Consider the following 17,943-nt stretch of genomic DNA (forward strand, 5'->3'; position numbering starts at 1 on the left):
TGCTAGGGAGGGGTTTTCCGGGAGACGGTAGGTTTAACGAGGGATTGAGGAATTCCCAAAGAAACAAATACGAGAAAGAAAGATATAAGTAAACAGCACGCTACGTGCTTTGGTGAATGCCCGAATGTGAATGGGCCAAGAGGGTAGAGTCAAGAAGTTGGCAAAACAGAGAGCCGAGTCGGAGGCTGTCGTTGTGGAGGAGCTGATCGAATCCCACCACGTCATTCCCCGCTCGGTGGCCTCAGGCCGCTCAACTACTGCGGATGGTTCTTCCATCACGAATATCCCTCAAAGCAATCTACAGCGCCTTATTTCCAAGCTACATTCAATGCACAGCATTTTGAGATCACCTTTTGAACAGATAAATTGTGGTATTTTCTATCTATCGAGCGACTCTGATGTCACTCCCAAATTTACTTCATGTATAGCCAACTATGACCGGACATCCAAATGTCGCCTCTATCTTCCTAAGACCTCCAGAACTGGTCGATATAGCAAATCGATAATATCATGAGGAAACGTCGTCAAAGATCTATACCCGGATTCGGGCGGAGATGTTCACTTCAGGGGACTTCCACTGAAGAAGTCACCCGCTCCAGGGCCAGCAAAGCTGCCGTTGCTGGGCGTCAGAGCGATGGAGCGTCGGAAAGCCTGTCTGGGTGTGGCTGGAGCACTAGCAGCGGCGCCGACAACATCAGACGTGCTAGGAGTGTTGCGACCGCTGTTGTTCTGCATCGTAACCGCCGTTCCAGGACGGGAGAGCACTGTTGGGACACCGTTTCTGGGAGGGGGTCGGAATCCAAGCTTGGAACCTTCGCGGAAAATCTCTTCCAATATTTGAGACACAATACCTGCATCTTCGTATTCTTTGAATTTCTTCCATAGACGTAGGGCCATGCGTGCGTCCTCGATGGAGTCGTGTCCTTGGTTGTCATCGGCCGGTTCCTCTTGGATGTATTCTTTGAATACGGCCCAGGCCAGATACCGAAGACTGAGACGGCGGTTCTTTCCGGGGTGGAAGAACAAGTATTGGGTATCTACCGTCTGACTCTTGGGAACTTGAATGTTGACTTTGCGGAAATCAGAGGCTAAGCCATGTCCGACAAACACGCAGCCTAAGTTGAGGAGCAGCCAGAGTTTCTTGTATGCCACCTTCAGCGGGACAAGGTTGTGCTGACTGACCCTAGGGTCCAGATCCCCGGGCTTGATGCCTGAGTACTGAGTGACATAGTCGACAATATTCTCTTTGATGGTAATATAGTCGTCGATGAAGGGCACACCTTCTCGAATTCCTGAGCCTCGGAGAACAGATACCCTAGCAAGTCCGCTCTTGTTGGGGCGTACAATTTCCTGAGAGCCATCCGCTTTCACATCGATTTCTGCTTTCTCGAGATCGACAAACTCGGTATCGAGAGCAACAGGCGTACCAGGGGTTGGCTTCTCCTCTTCGGAGAGCGTGACGCGAGATTCTACCGGACGGCCACCACTGGAAGAGGGAAGATTAGCGCAAACCACGTGCTACTGGAAGGGAGTCAACTTACTTTAGCGACCAGTCACGGAAGAGAAGAGTGGTGTCGAGCGTGTCTTTCCAAGTATCATCCATAGCATGTCGACCATCTTGCACCTGGTAGGCTAGCACGCACGGTATTTTCCATGGTTGATTGAAGCGGAGGGCTTCGTCTTTGTCGACTTCTGTGACAAGAAAGTCGTTGAAAAGATGCCACTTGTTTTTGGCTTCCGGTTCACGAGATGAGATGGAAACGTTGATAAAAGAGACTAGATGTGCCTTTTGGTGCTCCGGAATATCAATCTCACAAACCAAACCCACCAGGTCATATACCACGAGACCTGGCATCTTGGCTTGGACTCGTACTTTTAGGTCTTCACCTTCGAAGCATAGAATTTGACCACCGTCGATAACGATTCCAACTTCTTCCGGCAACCACCCAGGAATCGCCCACAGCCGCCGGCAGATGGGGTTGGTGAGAGCCGCATTAAGCATCAAGACCTGAGGCATGCGGTGAACTGATTTCCGGATAGCAACTTGCTGGTATCGACGGCAGTAGTTGCACCATCCTCTATTTTGGGTTTCTCGCTCAATGCTGGCCCGTAAGATATTCGAGAACCGGAAGGCAGGATTCCTGCGAGCTTGCTTGATATCGATGGCAGGATAGTTCAGCTCGTTGACAAGGGAGTTGCCCGGTCTCACAATCTCGTTCTGGCAGAACATACAGCGAATGGACTCGGACGCGACTGTCGCTAATCTGTGGTCTAGGTCGTCCGAGCTCGGTGAGATCATTCGGAAGTCGTGCGAAATTTGACCCAGGAAGAATCTGTTGACAGCCTGGATCGCAGCCGAAAGTGACTTGTTTGTCAGGTTTTCTTCAAACAGACCCAAGTTGGATGCTTCACGGTAACTACTGAAGGTTTTCAAAAGGTTCGTTGCTTGGCAGTTCTGGCCGCTCGCTTTCTCGAGCATATCGAATAGGTAGCCCATCTCGCAGAGCAGACATGTCTCGAAAATACAAGAACTTGCTGCGTGATGGAGAGCCACGTTGCGGATATAAGGGATGAATTTGAAAAGCTGAAGGAGAGCGTTGGTAAAGGAATTGGCAATATGTGTTTCCAATCCAGAGAACGTCGTTTGGTTGTAGAATCTATCCAGAATATTAGATGCTGCATATCACTCCTCAGCATACAGGGACACTTACCTGAAGTCGAAATCATCGACACCAAACCTACTGTACTTGATCTCAACATTGCTGTATTTAAGGAGAGGATCATCGTCCGTTTCTCCATTGATTTTGGCACCCGCCAGAGCCTCGGCAGCATCACTGATAGCCCCTTCTGATTGCGCCTTACTCTGCTCTCGTGCTTTCTCACTCAGGAACTTGGGAGCAATAAGGGCAGGCTCTGCAGACGACAAAGCGCGTGTGTTCTCGACTTGATACCGCCGTGTCTTCTTCGGATTCGGCGCATGGTGCCCGAGCTCTGCCGGGCGGAGATAAGGAATCAGAGCCTGATCTACTTGAGGAGGGGGGCTGCCGACTTCGAAGATCAGATGGCTCGGCCACGCAGAGAAAAGACGGTCGTGATAATATGGCATGCCGATCATATTCAGGGGCGTTTCTGGAGACCAATCCAAGGTAGGGGGACGAGGGGCTACATCCCCGAATTCCGCCTCTTTGCTCATCTCATTGAAATGAACCTTTGCTGGTGATCCCCATAGATGAATTGCACATTCAGCGTCATTTATAGCCAGTGCTTCTCCGGATGGTGACAAGTCGATACCAAGCATGAAGGAAACGTTCGCCTGGCGAAGATTGATGGCATTCGGGTTCATCAGATCCACAACTTGAAGCTGGCCTGTCTGAGATGCAATAAAACTTGTTGTATGCAGCTTTGGGTGCATTCGTACATACGCAGCTCCGGCGTGGAATGGTATAGGGGGTAACGGCGAGAGGGTCTTTAGGTCGTATACATTGGCCAACGGATCGACGATCGGAGAACCCAGATGCCTGACAGAGAAGCCGCAGGTAACCAAAAGATCGTTCCGAGCATCCATATCATTAACTGCAGTTCCGTGTGCTTTCCACGTCTTCACCACACTGAAGTCATTCAGGCTCAGCGCGTTGACGGAGCCCGTATCTGTCGCTCCGCAAAGATATCGGCTCTTCTTCATGATTGTGTAGTTATAGTCTGTGTGTAGCTTGTCTATTATGATTCCCTTATCAATATCAATCGTAAACATCGATTTCTGACATCCTGCCACTATAATTCGGTTGGTTTGGGCTGTGAAGCTCATGCAGCGGAGATCGGTCATCTCTTCATGAGCGATATGCCATTGTGTCAAGCCGCGCCGTGTTATCATGTGCACACTTTTCGGGGAGAGCGAGATGACGCCTCTATCGTGAAAAATAATCTGCCGTACCGGCTCCGTCGCAGGATGTGCCCGGACAGAGGTATATCGCTGGAGCTCAGGGCCGAAGAAGGAGGTGATTCGTCCCTAATGGAGTACACGAACGCTGGTCAGCACAGCCTTTGGTGATAGCTGCAAACAACGGAAAAACCGACAAATTCATTTCCCACCCACAACAACTCCATCACATCATCAAAAGCTATTGCGGTTGCGATTGTCGGCAGGGCATGCACGCTCGGTGCAGGCACCGGAATGCGCGACAGTTCATCCCAATCGGCCTCCATGGCCTTGACATCGCACCCGGCAAGGGTGTCGAGCTCAAGATAGGTACGGTCTTCGGATTATCGCGGTGTCAAGAAGTTTCAGGCAAAGCGTTGGGTTTGTCCATTGGGGGTCAGGGCGAAAGCGGGCATCGTTCGGCGAAAGCGCGAGTGCGGGGAGAAGGTCTGGCTGGAAAAGGCGTGGTCTTCGAACTGCGGACCACCAAGCACAGGGGCAAGATTCACAAGCTGGCACCCACAAGAACAGTCCCAGGCTCTTGGCTCTCGTTTCTGGGAGCAACAGCAGACGAGACAAATGGTCTCCTGGGAAGGGGTACCTTCCAGTCAGAGCTGCCGGCAATGGCTGATGAGGTACCGACGCATAATTTCACGTGACTTCAGCCCGAGCGGGACAAACATCCAGCACATCACGCCGTTCTTCGTCACCGCCTACTGCATAACTACGTACTATGATTCTCATACACATGTAGTTCTTTCTTTCTTTAGTCTTCTATTTTTTTTTTTTTTTTTTTTTACAGATGCCGCTGCTTATCATATAAATCCATTAGTTTCTAGGGATGTGACAGTAGTGGGGATTATGCTCTTCCTTCAAAAAGCGAAGTACCTGTATAGCTAACATTTGATATATGTTGGCTCGACTGATGATATCAAATGATACAGATCGCCGATTTGAAGTGAAAGTGCTAAGTAGTATGGACACTTATAAATCGAATGCAGAAGAAGAACTATATAACACTCGTCATACTACTAATCAGGTGACCGAACTCTACCCTCAGGATACATCATGACTCTGCTCGTTACTTTACCTACCGCAAGTGTTCAGTAGGGTAAGTACTGGGATCGCCATGATAACAAAAAGTCCACTATAACTACTTGCCCAGCCTATAACCAAACGGCTGTCTACACCTCATCCCCATACCTCCTCATCTTGACTACACACCCTTCTCCGCATGAAACAACCAATGTAAGAACCTGCATCTCCTCGCCGACTCTCTTCTCCATCCTATACCCCTCCGCCTGCTCGATAGCTTCAAAAGTCTGCAGCAATCGCACGATGGTGTAACCAACCTCCAGCAACTCAAATTCCTGTCCCAAGCAAACTCTTGGTCCACCGTTAAACGGCAAATACCCCCAGCCTACATCCTTCAGCGCATCATTCTCCCACCGCTCGGGTCGAAATTCGTCTGCGTCGGCGCCGTAGATATCCCTACGTCGGTGCATCGCATAGACACAGTATCCTACGGCCTCGCCTTTTCTGACGAGGATTGGTGCGGTGCCTGTTGGTCCGCCCCCTGTGGGGAGGGTTGTGGTTTTGGTGGCGGCGCGCGAGTTTACAGGGACGGAGGGGTAAAGGCGAAGGACTGGGACGCTAATGAGTATTGGAGTAATGCGATTGGTTTGGGTAATCTGAGGTTGAAGTACCTTCCTTGATGACGAGGGAGAGATACGCAAGTGACTTGACCTGGGTTATAGTAGGTGTCGGCGACCTAAGTCCAACCCCAACTGTATCACTGATCTCGGCCCGCAACTTGAAGAGGACGTGAGGATGCTGGACAAGTAGACGTCTTGATTTGTTTTATAAGTCAGCTTTCCCGGAAAACACATATTGATGCATTGGCCCTTACAGAGTCCAAGTGAGACAACAAGCTGTAGTGTCCCTCCCAGCTAACAGGACATTCAGGCACTGATCCCGAAGCACTTGCGGGTTCCATGTTTCTTCAATCAAGGCATCAATGAAGATGTATGGCTCTGCCTTGTTGCCCGGAGCCTTGTTTGTGGTTGAGATCAAGGCCTTCTGCACAGCACGGTCCATAAATCCATGGCAAATCTTACAAGCTTTACGAAACTTCCTCCCGCCCAGAAGCCAGTAGAAGTTACCCAATCGCCCGCGTTTGGCCAAGTACTCCTGTCCAAGATTGAAAGCGTTCGCAAAGTCCGATTCCTGGTCTGTGATGCCCTCTGATTGGAGAGATGACAGGTGTTGTCCAAACAAGAGAAAGAGGGTAGTCTCAAAAGTGAGGCGAAAGAACAGCGGTTGTAGATCGACGGTGTTGTCATCAGGAATGCTGGAGATGAGATTGTCTACGGCACTGCATATTTGCTCAAAGTTGGTGAACCTGTTCTTCATAATTTGTGGGCGTAGCAGCTCGCGTGAGTGCCGCCACTGTGCGCCATCCTGAGTGAATATTCCACTCCCCAACAAGGGGCAGAAAGTTGGGGGTCGCAATCCGAGACCAAAATCTGAAGTGCAATTGGTCAGTAGTAGCAAGGAGGTTCGGTGTCAGAGGTATAGCACTGACCAGCAAATTGGTTCGACAAAAGAGCCTGTATGTTCTGAGGGTCGATAGTGTCAACTCCTCGGGAGAAAAGGAGATTTTGTTCGAACGTTGTACCAGACTCAGAAACGACCTCAAGGAAGAACTTGAGAATCTGCTGCCTACGGTCATGGCGAAATACTTGAACAAGCAGATCCAGGCCCAGCGGCCACGTCGAGTTCCATTGTCTGAGTGACAGACATCCATTTGCGGCGGCGATTCGGTTGTTAGCCTGAAATACGGGTTAGAGGGAAGAGAATCCAATGCTGACAGCGTTGCTGGAGAGCGACTCATACTCGCAGTTCTCGTTGCAGGGTAATGAATCTGTAGGCAAGCGCGCACATCAACGTTCCCACAATGAGGATGGGTGCCGTTGAGCTGAGAAAGGCCATTTGGCTTGCTTGAATGCAATACAGGTGAAATTGAAGGATCCCAAAATCAAGTACTGAGTCTTCAAGCTCTAAAGTACTCATATATGACCCTCCCCACCTACGCTGTCGTTGCATCTGTAAGATGATTCGGGGACAGGGCGCGAATCAGATTATAGGCGAAGATCAACGCTAGGATGATAGGAAAACCTGCCACAAAATCCTAACAAGAGTTTGTTTTGGGGATGAGGCATCCACAGGAACACAGATGGTATTGTAAAATGATACGACCCTCATACAGGCGCAAAGATATAGTACATGTTAACTCCATAAGAAAGACAGGATCCTCGTCCAATATCACAACCGATGTGTTAGGCTGTTACTACATAGGAAAAGGAGTGTTTCTGAACGAAGGAAAGAAGGAAAAGGAAAAAGGGAAAATAGGAAACAAAAGAATGAACGGGAGTCTGAAGGACCACCTGGTACCCGAGCAATCATCAGGATTAGCACCCATGCGTCCGCTTGCAGACGGTGGCATAGCCGCATGTGCAATACTCCTGGTTGAAGATCTCGTAGAGGTTAGGTGGTACATATGATATGCCTGCAGTGACATCCGTAACGCTGGCATTGACCTCACGCCCGTATGGGCAACATCGGAAATAAGTCTCGGAAAACGGATCCTAATCTCAATACAAGCCAGGCGACCGGCTACGACCGCGATCTCAGGGCCCACTCCCGTAGGGTATAGGATAGCTCCGCGCTTAGAACAATTCCAGGTGGAAGAAGGTCTCTCAAGCTTTAACTCCGGTAAAACTTTTTTTTTTTGAAAGGATTATAATAGTAAGTCAGTAATTCTATTCGAAAAGATGAAGCCCAAAGGTAGATATAAGAATGAAGATAAATCAATAAACAAATGTATAAAGGGAGAGAGCGTGTGAGAATGGTAGAAAATAAAGCAAAAGTAGGCAATCTTCAATGCCCACTCCTGGCCAGGAACACCCCAAGACTTGGTACTTTCTTACCCCCGAAGTCAACCAAGCTGGCCGGGGCCTCATGGCGCTAAGCTTTGGCCCTAGAAAGCTTGGTTCAAGAATCCGTCCATAAAACTAGGTCGCAAAAAGCAAAGCTCTTGCGCCCCGAATGGATAAGAAAAATAACTTAGACCACTATAGGGCACTGCATTCCGTTTCTGGCGGGTGAATTGTCAGCCGGTGGCCCGACGGTTGTTTGTCGGAGGACAGACCAATTTAAGGACCTCTAGGGGTAATATAATGGCTATTCAGAACCTGGCATCGCAAATCTCAGATTTTAGCCAACGTCCTAAAAGCAATATGCGAGGTCCTGCAATGATCCAAGCCATTCTCTGCAGCTTGACCTTCGCGGTCGGAATTGCGGCGAAGGACGACCCTGACTATAACCCATCTCTCAATTTTCGACCCGACAATGTTACTCTCAGCAACCTTTATTACTGGGTTGGGTCGTATGTTATCAGCCTATGGTAAATTGGAAGTTGAATATTATGCTGATTATACAGGTACTATAACGGCACTACCGACGTGGAAATATTGCCATATGCCGGATTAGCTTCCACTTACAGCTCGTTATGCCCCAATCTCGCTAACACAACGGTCACCAAACAGTATGATACCGTGCTGGCTCTTACAGAGCCCAGTACTTACAATGTTGGTTATGATCCAGTGAATGCTTTCCTCACCTTGTGGCCCAACAACTTCAATTTTTCGACATTACCAACGTACTCGGGTGGGACATTACAACTTGATGCGGAGCTAGAGTTTGGCCTGTTCTCATCTGAGTGAGTGATCATACCAGAACCAGGGAAATCTCGGCTGACACTCCTTAGGCCTACGTACCAAGTGGACGGCAAAGTAGACAACAACTTCAACTGGACACTCAACGCAACCAATGGCCCACCATATAGTCTATCCAGTAACCTCGCCGGTTATGAAGGACAAGGGGAATTTATCTCCAACTTCACCAGTTGTAATGACAGTGACACCGTCGCGTGGGACTTTTTCCTCGCCCCTTGGGATATCAATGCTGCCGGAGGTTACCTGCCAGGCGCGGCCCTTGATCTTCATTTCGACGGCAAAACCGCCAACCTCTCCTTGAATAGCTATTTCATCGGCTATGAGGTATTTAAGGAAGGTACAAAAACTATTAGCAGTTCGATGCTTGCAGTGGGCGAGATTAAACTAAGGTTCTTGGGCGTCTTGGATGCCTATCATTCAGATGTCCTGGCCAATAACACCGCTACGCCCACTTGGCTACGCACTGTGGGGTTTCAAAATAATTCCTTGAACGTTGGGTACACTAGTACAGCAAACAGTTTTTCAGAGGGAAGAGCGGTTTCTGCCACTATCATTGCATTGACAGTAATGATAGGACTTTTCTAGATGATAGCTATGCCTCTGGCAGCTTCGTCGCTGCTAAAAAGGGGCTTGAGCATGGACAGCAGCTGGAGGATAATCTTTCCAGAATGGGAGGATTGTGTTTAATTTGTATTGATAGATATGCCAGGGATGATTGAGTACCTAGTAGTTTGAGTGAGTTATCGACTGTGTCTGCTCAAGTGATACGGTCGGAGTGTGACATAGGAAATAGTTTAGAGCGATAAAGTGGTATGGCAGATATTTCTACTGCTCGAGTGCTCCGGCTTCATACGGCTTCGTTGGAGATAAGATGCCGCATGCACATGTAGTCCAGGTTAAAGTGGCTGCGATACTTGCTAAGTAGTCACCAACCCAAAGATGATCTACATATATTCTTGAGCACACTTGTAGACAGGACTCAGTGTTAGTCTTTGGTAACTATGCTATATATTTTCGGCTTTGTATCATTTCTTTTCATTTGTACCAACAAGTCACAGATGATCGTACTACTTCCTTTACAGCCATACTCCTGCTTCCGAAGGCGGAGTATATATAGTAGCTAGCGTGCTATGAAAATTGGCTCAATGGAGTCAAAGAGTACTGTGAAATGACTTTGCGTCGAACGGGCAGCTGAAAAAACTTGCAGTGTTGGACCTTCCTAGCTGAGACAGATGTTGTGGGGGTCAGGTGGTTGCTGGGTCTTCCTTCATTTCCTTATCTTCTCACTGCTCATCTTCCGGTCGGTAGTTCCCTGTATATGAAGTTCGAAGTTAATCTAGGCAACATCGGAGATAAGTAACTATTGCGTATTAGTTCAAGGGTCCGGCTATGCCCGGGCTCCTGGGCCCCACTGCTAAGCTCAGCGCCACAGCCCCTATTGATCTTCGTAGTTCCTACTCCTTCTGTGGGTGGAGTACATCTGCTAAGGAGCAATATTATACCATAGAAAATCATACTAAATCTCGAGAATCTGTTGTAGAATAGGGAGATACTTACACTGGATAATGGATGGAATCTTGGGCTGCCTGCATTTATAAACCGCTAGAGAAAGGTAGACTTATAGGAGCCAAACATGAAAGGATTATTACTTTATCAATAAAACATTTCTGACTCTAATGCAAAGAGGGAACACATTAGTGCCATGGAACTACTAACCCGGACCAAAATCCCCCTTCAGTAGACCACTATACGCGCTTTGATTCGTTCCTGCTGTACCACTTGGTAAGCCCGGCGGCTAATCATCGGAGAAAATCTGATCGGGCATCGCTATCGTTTTTACTAAACTTGTTCTTACTGATCCTAACTCCTGGAAACAAAGCCTGATCTATGATTACGTTATGTTGAGAAGTCTCGCTAAGTAAGCATACTATCACCTGACATCCAGCCTTTGTAGTCTCGTTCTACGCTTCACCCCCTCACTCTATTGTTTCTAGTAGACTTGTCACGCTGGCTGCATCAAAACAATTACCAAAATCGTCTTCGTGACATGCTGCTCTGGGTACCCGGCCCAAATGAGAGAAACTTAGCCACGAAATAATGCTAAACTCGCAGCTCCGGAATCCAGTCGCTCCACTGTCGCAACCACACTTTCATCAGCGATGCATCCACCGGACCCAACGCACGCAAAGCCTCACTATGCTTCTGAGAGTTAGTGGTGTCCGCAGGAGGACGAATCCAACCGTCAGAATCAGCCAGTGACCTGAAAAAATCTAGGAGTGACGCCGCAGGGATATCCTGCAAGATCTCTTCGTTGAGTTTCAGGTCAGATACACGGTCCGTCAGGTTTTGCACCCATTCCTTTAGCGGAATTATTCTGGAGGAACAGGCTTGGCTTATAATCTGTGCTAATGGCCCCCAGTTACCAAGATGTGGGTTTGTGATATGATAGACCTCGGCGTTGTTCGACCCGGTGGAAGCTAACCGATCATTATGTCTCCCGCAGGCGATCTGAACAATACTCCGAGCAGCGACATCCTACGAGGTTAGTACACTAGGGCTTTATCAAAAAAAGACATATAAGCAAGTGGTTCACTTACAATGGGCACCCAATCCACTGGAATTGACCCAATGCTGTCAGGCAACTCTTTCATCGTCTGAGACGTTCGTACCAGTGCCGGAAACCAGTCTCGTGTCGTCCACATACCTGCCTCAGCATCTGTAGGTCCTCCCAGTTGACCAACACGGTGAACGACAATTCTCTGTTTGGTTTCCCTCGCGACGAGGTCACAGAGAACTTCTGCCGCGTACTTCGATTCTGCATAGCCTTGACTAAGTACTGTTGACGGCCCATGCAGTGTTTCTGCAATGTGATCAATTTCAGGCACAATGGTAGGGCGACCACTAACGGCCGCGATGGAAGAAATGAAATGGAATGCGGCCTGGCGAGGTGAGCCCTTGATTAGGTTGAGAAGCCGTCCCGTCCCTTCCAGCTGAGAACGAAAACTGGACAGTGGCAGATTGAAATTCACCATCCAAGCATTATGGAATACAATATCCACTCGCTCTCGCAAGTAACTGTATTCATCCGCAGTTAGCCCGAGTCTCTCTTGGCTCAAGTCAGCCTGCCAGAATTTGACTCGAGAAGTATCCACAAGCCAGCCATCAGCTAACCGCTTCTCACGAAATCTAGCGAGCTGTCGGCTTTCCGCATTTCCCGAACGATTGAGGCAATATACCTGTGCAATAGTCGGATCCTGCAGCAGCTCCTCTAGAAGAAAGCTGCCAAGCTCGCCAGTCGAACCAGTCAGAAGGACCGTCTTTCCGCTAAGCTGGAGGTTCTGTGCCTGCTGCCAGATTGCATGCGTCAATTGATGCTCTCGTGGCCAGAAGCTCGATGTGTGCTTCTCGCCTTCCGCTTCAAGATGACCATGTAGTTGTTGGAAAAGCGTACTTGCGAGACGCCGGACCGTGGCTTGCTCATAGATGACGGCACTGGTCCACAAGGCAGCTATTTGCTTAGATTGACGCATGCGATCGGCCGCATCTTGCAGTGCCTGCGCGAGTCGAACTACCTGAAGAGAATCCATCCCTAGAGTGACAATATCGGCATCTAGATCCACAGAGATCCCACCCAAGATCCGAGAAACAGCCTCTTGTAGCCACAGCTCGATGCCTTCCATAGTCGTCTCTTGCAGTTTTTCCACGTCATTAATAGAGCCTTCGTTACCTGTTGCATCACTGTATAATTTATTGATAACATCCTCATAGAGCTGAGCCGTTTCTCGCCGGCGAAGTGACCCCTTGGGGGCCAGCGCAAATAGCCGATCGCGAGAAGCAACAGCGATACGGTTGTGATGGATTTGTCCATGGGCAGGCAACAAGCCGTTGGCATTTCTCACGAGGGGCTCCAGAGCCTGCTTCAGCCATTGTGGGGTCCATGTCTCCGGGAGCTCATCCCATAGAGGTTGAACTAGCAAGGCCACTTGGAATCGATTCTGGCCGAAAATAGCAGCACGATGAATGAAGGAATGGGATTCAAGGAGGTGCTCGGCATCAATAGGGTTCAGCTTTTCGCCGTTGTTTAGAACTATGATGTCATCTGCCCTCCCCTTTGATCGCCACAGGTGCGGTTTTGTTGGATGAGGTTCAAAAAGATCACCCGTACGATATTCGCTAAGATTTGGAAAGGCGTGAAAAATGGCATGATACCGACGGGAGGAAGGTCGAGGGATAACTAACTCCCACAGTCCATCACCGACTTCCTCCATGCGATGTTCGAAGGCGGGATTCCATTCGAAGCAATCCCAGTCCGCGGGGTCTTCACACAAAAGTGTCGGTGTGTAACCGGTCTCACTGCTACCCATCAATGTTTGCAGGCGAAAGTGGGAAGAAATTGCATTTCCCGTGGCACTTGACAGTGGTGCGCCGCCAAAGTTCACTGCGGAAAAGCCCTGTATCGCCCGTCGTCCCTTCTCAGACGACCAAAGATCCTGCAACGCAAACGGAGCGATTAGACACCAACGAGGCGGATCGGGAGTTGCCATAATCCGCGAGAAGAGATCTGGGGTCAGAGGTCGATCTGGGGATAGTAGAAAAGGTGTCTCGTAGAATATGCACTCAAAAACGCATACTATTCCAATAAAGTGGAATAATGGTCCGTGGCAGAATCGCATCTCACCCTTGTGTCGCAGAAACAACTGGGCGGTTTCACGACCCTGAGGCACGGGAAGCGTTTGCATCTGATCCATCGTTGCCAGATATCCATGGGTCAGAGTTACCGGTTTGGGAAGACCCGTAGTCCCCGAGCTGTGGATGATGCTAGCTGGGCGGTCTTCTATGTCTGCAAAATTCTCTTGGTGGGGATACGGCTCGACAGGAGATGCTGCGAAGACATCCCAGACGGGATCCATACGCCATCGTTCTAACCCGAGATCAGAGCAAGCGACTTCAACCTGGTCGACAACTTTCTTTAGCTGGGGTCGCTCGCTACCGTCCACAAGCACCGAGCAATCCGTCTTCGACAGCAAATGATGAAAGGCTGCCTGTGAGTTGCGAGTGGATAGAAGTAGCGCCTAAGCCAATCAGTCAGAAATAAGCATCGATATTGTGGGACAGGAACCTCCAGCCAGGAATGTGAGATGGTCATACCGCATGGCCTGTCTTCATGCAAGCTAGCTCAAAAACCAAGTATCGCAAGTCATTGGTTCCAATATAGGCAAGAATCTGCTGCTTTTTTCCAGGGAGCCTGCTGTCAATCCACCACGCTACACGGTTCACAGCAGCAGACACCTGCTGGAACGTTATACAACGCCATTCACAATCCGCCTCCTGGGAGCTGGGGTGCAGACAGTACAAGCGATCAGGCTGATCCTTCGCTTGCTGGTCTAGCAGCTGAGTTAAAAGCCGTCCTGAAACATCAGCGGACCCCATATTGCACTCAACACTCGATCCTATATTGCTGGTAGTGCGGTCGTTGTGAGAGAGAATCTTAGGCTTCTTTATACATTTGAACACCCCACTCCATCATTCCGGAGAAGGAGACCATAAATACGTAAGTTAATCGCCCGTGGTATAGGCTTGACGATCACAAAGTCCAGATGGCGGCAGCCTACATCCCTTGCTGTACGAGAAACGTTCTTTCTACGATCTGCCAATCGTCCCTATCCTTTAGTCACAATGATGATCCTTCAGACCTGCATATGAGAGGTATGACTGACGTCAAGACTTTCCTTTCTCGAATTCTTGCGACTTGCTCCAGGCTTCTATAACAGGCAACGCTGGCGTAGCATACATGCACGCAAGTTGGTGTCACTATGGCAACTTTGAAGAGCCCAATGGTGAAAACGTGACTAACTAGAACTAGAATTCATAGGACTACGTCACCAGAAGAGCAGCGTAGTCGCATTCTTGTTTACCTTTATGCGACTACAAGGCGGCAGATAGATGGGCGAGCGATGCATTAGTGTGTTGACAACTGGCTCTGCGCCACAACCCATTCCACGGCAGACAGCATTTGCCTTATCTCTGGTCCTGATCGCGGGATGTCATGACCAGCCGAATGTTTGATTGACTTCCGAGTTTTGGAGTCGCAGAGAGACTCGACAAGAAAGCCACAATCGTCCAACCCCGGCAGATCTTCCTTTCCACGCAAATGCACAGACGGAAGTGATATATGTGTTGGTACTACGTCTGGATGCAGAACACATGGGACGAGATCAAGCGGGCGATCGAGGAAGAATGACACCGGCTCGCGTGTTATAGATTGGGTTCCCTTAATCACCTTCACAAAACTCTCCGTCACAGAACGGACTGGTTCCGGAAGCTGCGCAATCTGCTCGTCCTGCCCAGAGCGGAGACGTTGCTGATCGGCTGTTGAAAGAGAACCGATAACAGACTGACAATAAGCTTCATCCGCAGCGCATGGAATCGTGGGCGAATAGAATATTGCGAAGCGAAAAGGCAGGGGCTCGTCTGGATACGCCGTTATATGCTCGAGCAGGAACGAAATCGAGATTGCAGCGCCTTGACTGAATCCCAAGACCCCGTCAAAAGGACCATGCTCGTCAATGGCCTCTTCGATCAAGGCATGGGCTGCATCGATTTCCCCTGCATCAAACGATCGCGCCCAGCAGTAGTACGGAGGTGGGAAGGTGCTCCCAATGCCTAATTTCAGTTGGTGAAGCTCATTGTTAGCAAATAGTGGCGTGCGTTAAATGGCCGACAACCATACCTGGCGCAGGCGGGCATTCAACTTCACCTGAGAGAAAATGAAACTCCCAGCTCGGGTCAGCATCTCGCATCAACCCCGAAAGTTGAAATCGCAGAATATCCGGCCCCGTGCCGTAGCCATGAAGGCAAAGGATTTTCATTCTGTTTACTGCTTTTGGTTTGGTATTCTCACAGTATAGGTTGCGGTTGGATACGGTTGGACAAAGCTCAGGAAGGCTGTTTCGAGTCGCATCATGCCGTTCGCCCTACCAATGGACTTTAAATGGCTCCAAGCAACCAGTACAATGGCAGAAACTAGCATCCATAGTAAGCTATCTTACCTATCAAAGATGTCCATGCAGAGGCTGACGTTATCTATGATGTGGGTAGCGGGGTCGGCAGGGAGATGCGTGATCCACTTTCATTGGAGGTATGCAGGATTCCCATACTGTTCACAAGTAACAGGCAAACCATACTTGGAGGAAGTTAACAGCGACGCTGGTTATCGTTTCACGACGCCATAAGGTGACACGAACGTTGTCGATCCCAGCGGTATGACTTGAACCCACCACGTAAAATATCGACTGAATTAGTGGCATTCCACACGACCTACTGATGATGGTAAAGGCCGAGGCAAGTGATCCGGTATGTTATCACGAGACGAACTTTATCTCGCTGTTCTGCGCGATAATCTAGGATGTTGCCGGTACAGGAAGCCAATGCATTGATCCATATAAGTTCAATCATCTTCCTGACATGGCGCTCACGGGTACTTGACCCTTGCGTGTGGTCTCCACTAGTTGGAATTCTGATGAAAAGCTCCGGTGGCTCTTATTGGTCCATTGTCCGTATAGTCTACTGAGCATCGCTATTTATCCAATGAAATTGCGGTATGTCCATCTACATGACGATCGTGAAAGATATGGATGCAGGTGAACATCGGGAAATACTATTCCTGTCTGATGGACGGACCCGCTGTTGTCGTTCCGCACGGCTTAATCCATTCCTCAACCCCCCTTGTACAACATCAATCACTAAAATGGCAGGTGGTTGACCTCATGGCTTAACAAATATTTCCAGCCTCGTAGTTTCAAGCAGTTTCATCGACCTTATACACCAGCTTTGAGGCCCGCACCTTGCCTTGCCGCAGCCAATCCAACCCCGAAGCAATCCCGGCTAGGCCTCCTGGCTTGACCTGGAACCGTTGGGAGGTGACCTGACGGCTCTGCAAAAGGACTTCGACGGTATTCGCCCATTGCGCTCCAAATGAGAGATTTTCTGGCTGGGCCTGGACTTCTTTGCCTCCCATCACATATGGCTCTCCAATAATATCGTATGCCATGGAAACATGCGTATCGACATCGCCTCGGGGGCAGCGTACGTCTAGCAGTGCATTGTAACAGCCCCCAGAAGATGAAATGGCAGCTGCACAGATAGCAGCCGTTTGATTAGTGGAGATTGTATCGAAAGCTAGCTCGACGGTATCATCGGTAAACTCACGGATGCGGTCACCTACGTGAGGATCGTGATAGTCAAAGACGGCATCCGCACCCAGTTCATGCATCCAGGCACGATTAGGTTCTGAGCACGTTGTGACGACGCGCAGCCCCGATAGCTTTGCGAATTGGATCGCGAGAGAACCTGTTGACGTTGCACCACCGTAGATCAGGATGCTAGGGATATCCTCGTCATTTCCCTTCTCGTCTCTCTGCATATCCGTGATCTCATCATCACATGCCATTCCAGGGCCAGGGAGCTGCATGGACTGATACAGATTCTGGCCGATAGTCATCATGCCAACACCCAAGCAAGCGGCTCCGTCAATGCTCATCCATTCCGGCACCCTGAATTGTATGTCCCCTTTCGCGATGACATACTGCGCAAATGCACCTCCATGAGGCTGCTTCACGTTACACCCGTGGACAAAGCCGGCAACACGGTCCCCTTTCTTCCAAGGCTTCCTGACTCGTGGCCCGATAGCCTCCACGACACCAGCGTAGTCACAGCCGACGATGGTTCCTGTGCAGGTGTCGAAGTCAACGTGCTTCCAGTCCGTTGGGTTCAAAGCCACTATATTCACTTCGTTAACAACTTGCGCCCGGGTACATGAGATCAAAGCCACACTTACCTGCTTGTGTCTTCACCAGGATATAATCATCAGGCAGAGCGGGTATCGGCACATCATCGGCCAAAGTAACTTGACCGCGCTCTCGGACAATGACAGCGCGCTGAACAGCCATGGTAATCGATCCTGGTAGGCGTCCACTAGCAATGGCAAACTCAAATATTAACGTAAGAGCGGCTTGGAATGGATTCGAGACCCTGATCTAGATTCGAGAACTATCAAGTGAGCATATCAGCCTACAGTCTTATCCCTTCTATATAGCAACCGATTCCATGGATCTTCTTGGCCCGATAAGGAAGTCCCCTACCAAGAAATCCACACAATAACGATGACTGTGCCCTGCCTTGATGGAGTAACGAAGATCAAACATAGTTTATGACCTAAAGGATGGATACAGG

At 49.4% G+C, this 17,943-nt stretch overlaps 6 protein-coding genes across 6 annotated transcripts; 1 reads left to right on the forward strand and 5 right to left on the reverse strand.

The window, feature by feature from the left end:
- Positions 1–558: 558 nt before the first annotated feature.
- Positions 559–4,203, reverse strand: pan2n2 (poly(A)-specific ribonuclease; the record flags this gene model as incomplete). The annotated part of the gene is made up of 4 exons (XM_035501836.1): positions 559–1,486; positions 1,542–2,657; positions 2,712–4,006; positions 4,075–4,203. The coding sequence occupies 4 exons, from the start codon at positions 4,201–4,203 to the stop codon at positions 559–561; spliced, it is 3,468 nt and encodes a 1,155-aa protein (XP_035357729.1).
- Positions 4,204–5,100: 897 nt separating this feature from the next.
- AtWU_06728 (cytochrome P450) lies at positions 5,101–6,907 on the reverse strand (the record flags this gene model as incomplete). Its single annotated transcript, XM_035501837.1, has 5 exons — positions 5,101–5,561; positions 5,623–5,765; positions 5,826–6,441; positions 6,501–6,747; positions 6,812–6,907. The coding sequence occupies 5 exons, from the start codon at positions 6,905–6,907 to the stop codon at positions 5,101–5,103; spliced, it is 1,563 nt and encodes a 520-aa protein (XP_035357730.1).
- A 1,307-nt stretch (positions 6,908–8,214) lies between these two features.
- Positions 8,215–9,431, forward strand: AtWU_06729 (VHS domain family protein; the record flags this gene model as incomplete). Its single annotated transcript, XM_035501838.1, has 4 exons — positions 8,215–8,363; positions 8,418–8,696; positions 8,745–9,209; positions 9,287–9,431. 4 exons carry the CDS (start codon positions 8,215–8,217, stop codon positions 9,429–9,431), a joined length of 1,038 nt encoding a protein of 345 aa, XP_035357731.1.
- Positions 9,432–10,812: 1,381 nt separating this feature from the next.
- On the reverse strand, positions 10,813–14,142 carry AtWU_06730 (NRPS-like enzyme; the record flags this gene model as incomplete). The annotated part of the gene is made up of 3 exons (XM_035501839.1): positions 10,813–11,247; positions 11,310–13,784; positions 13,861–14,142. 3 exons carry the CDS (start codon positions 14,140–14,142, stop codon positions 10,813–10,815), a joined length of 3,192 nt encoding a protein of 1,063 aa, XP_035357732.1.
- A 529-nt stretch (positions 14,143–14,671) lies between these two features.
- Positions 14,672–15,581, reverse strand: AtWU_06731 (serine hydrolase FSH; the record flags this gene model as incomplete). Its single annotated transcript, XM_035501840.1, has 2 exons — positions 14,672–15,375; positions 15,443–15,581. 2 exons carry the CDS (start codon positions 15,579–15,581, stop codon positions 14,672–14,674), a joined length of 843 nt encoding a protein of 280 aa, XP_035357733.1.
- A 929-nt stretch (positions 15,582–16,510) lies between these two features.
- Positions 16,511–17,660, reverse strand: AtWU_06732 (zinc-binding alcohol dehydrogenase family protein; the record flags this gene model as incomplete). The annotated part of the gene is made up of 2 exons (XM_035501841.1): positions 16,511–17,490; positions 17,549–17,660. The coding sequence occupies 2 exons, from the start codon at positions 17,658–17,660 to the stop codon at positions 16,511–16,513; spliced, it is 1,092 nt and encodes a 363-aa protein (XP_035357734.1).
- Positions 17,661–17,943: the final 283 nt, after the last annotated feature.

This window comes from Aspergillus tubingensis (genome assembly GCF_013340325.1).
Source record: "Aspergillus tubingensis WU-2223L DNA, scaffold_8, whole genome shotgun sequence".
Taxonomy (NCBI): domain Eukaryota; kingdom Fungi; phylum Ascomycota; class Eurotiomycetes; order Eurotiales; family Aspergillaceae; genus Aspergillus; species Aspergillus tubingensis.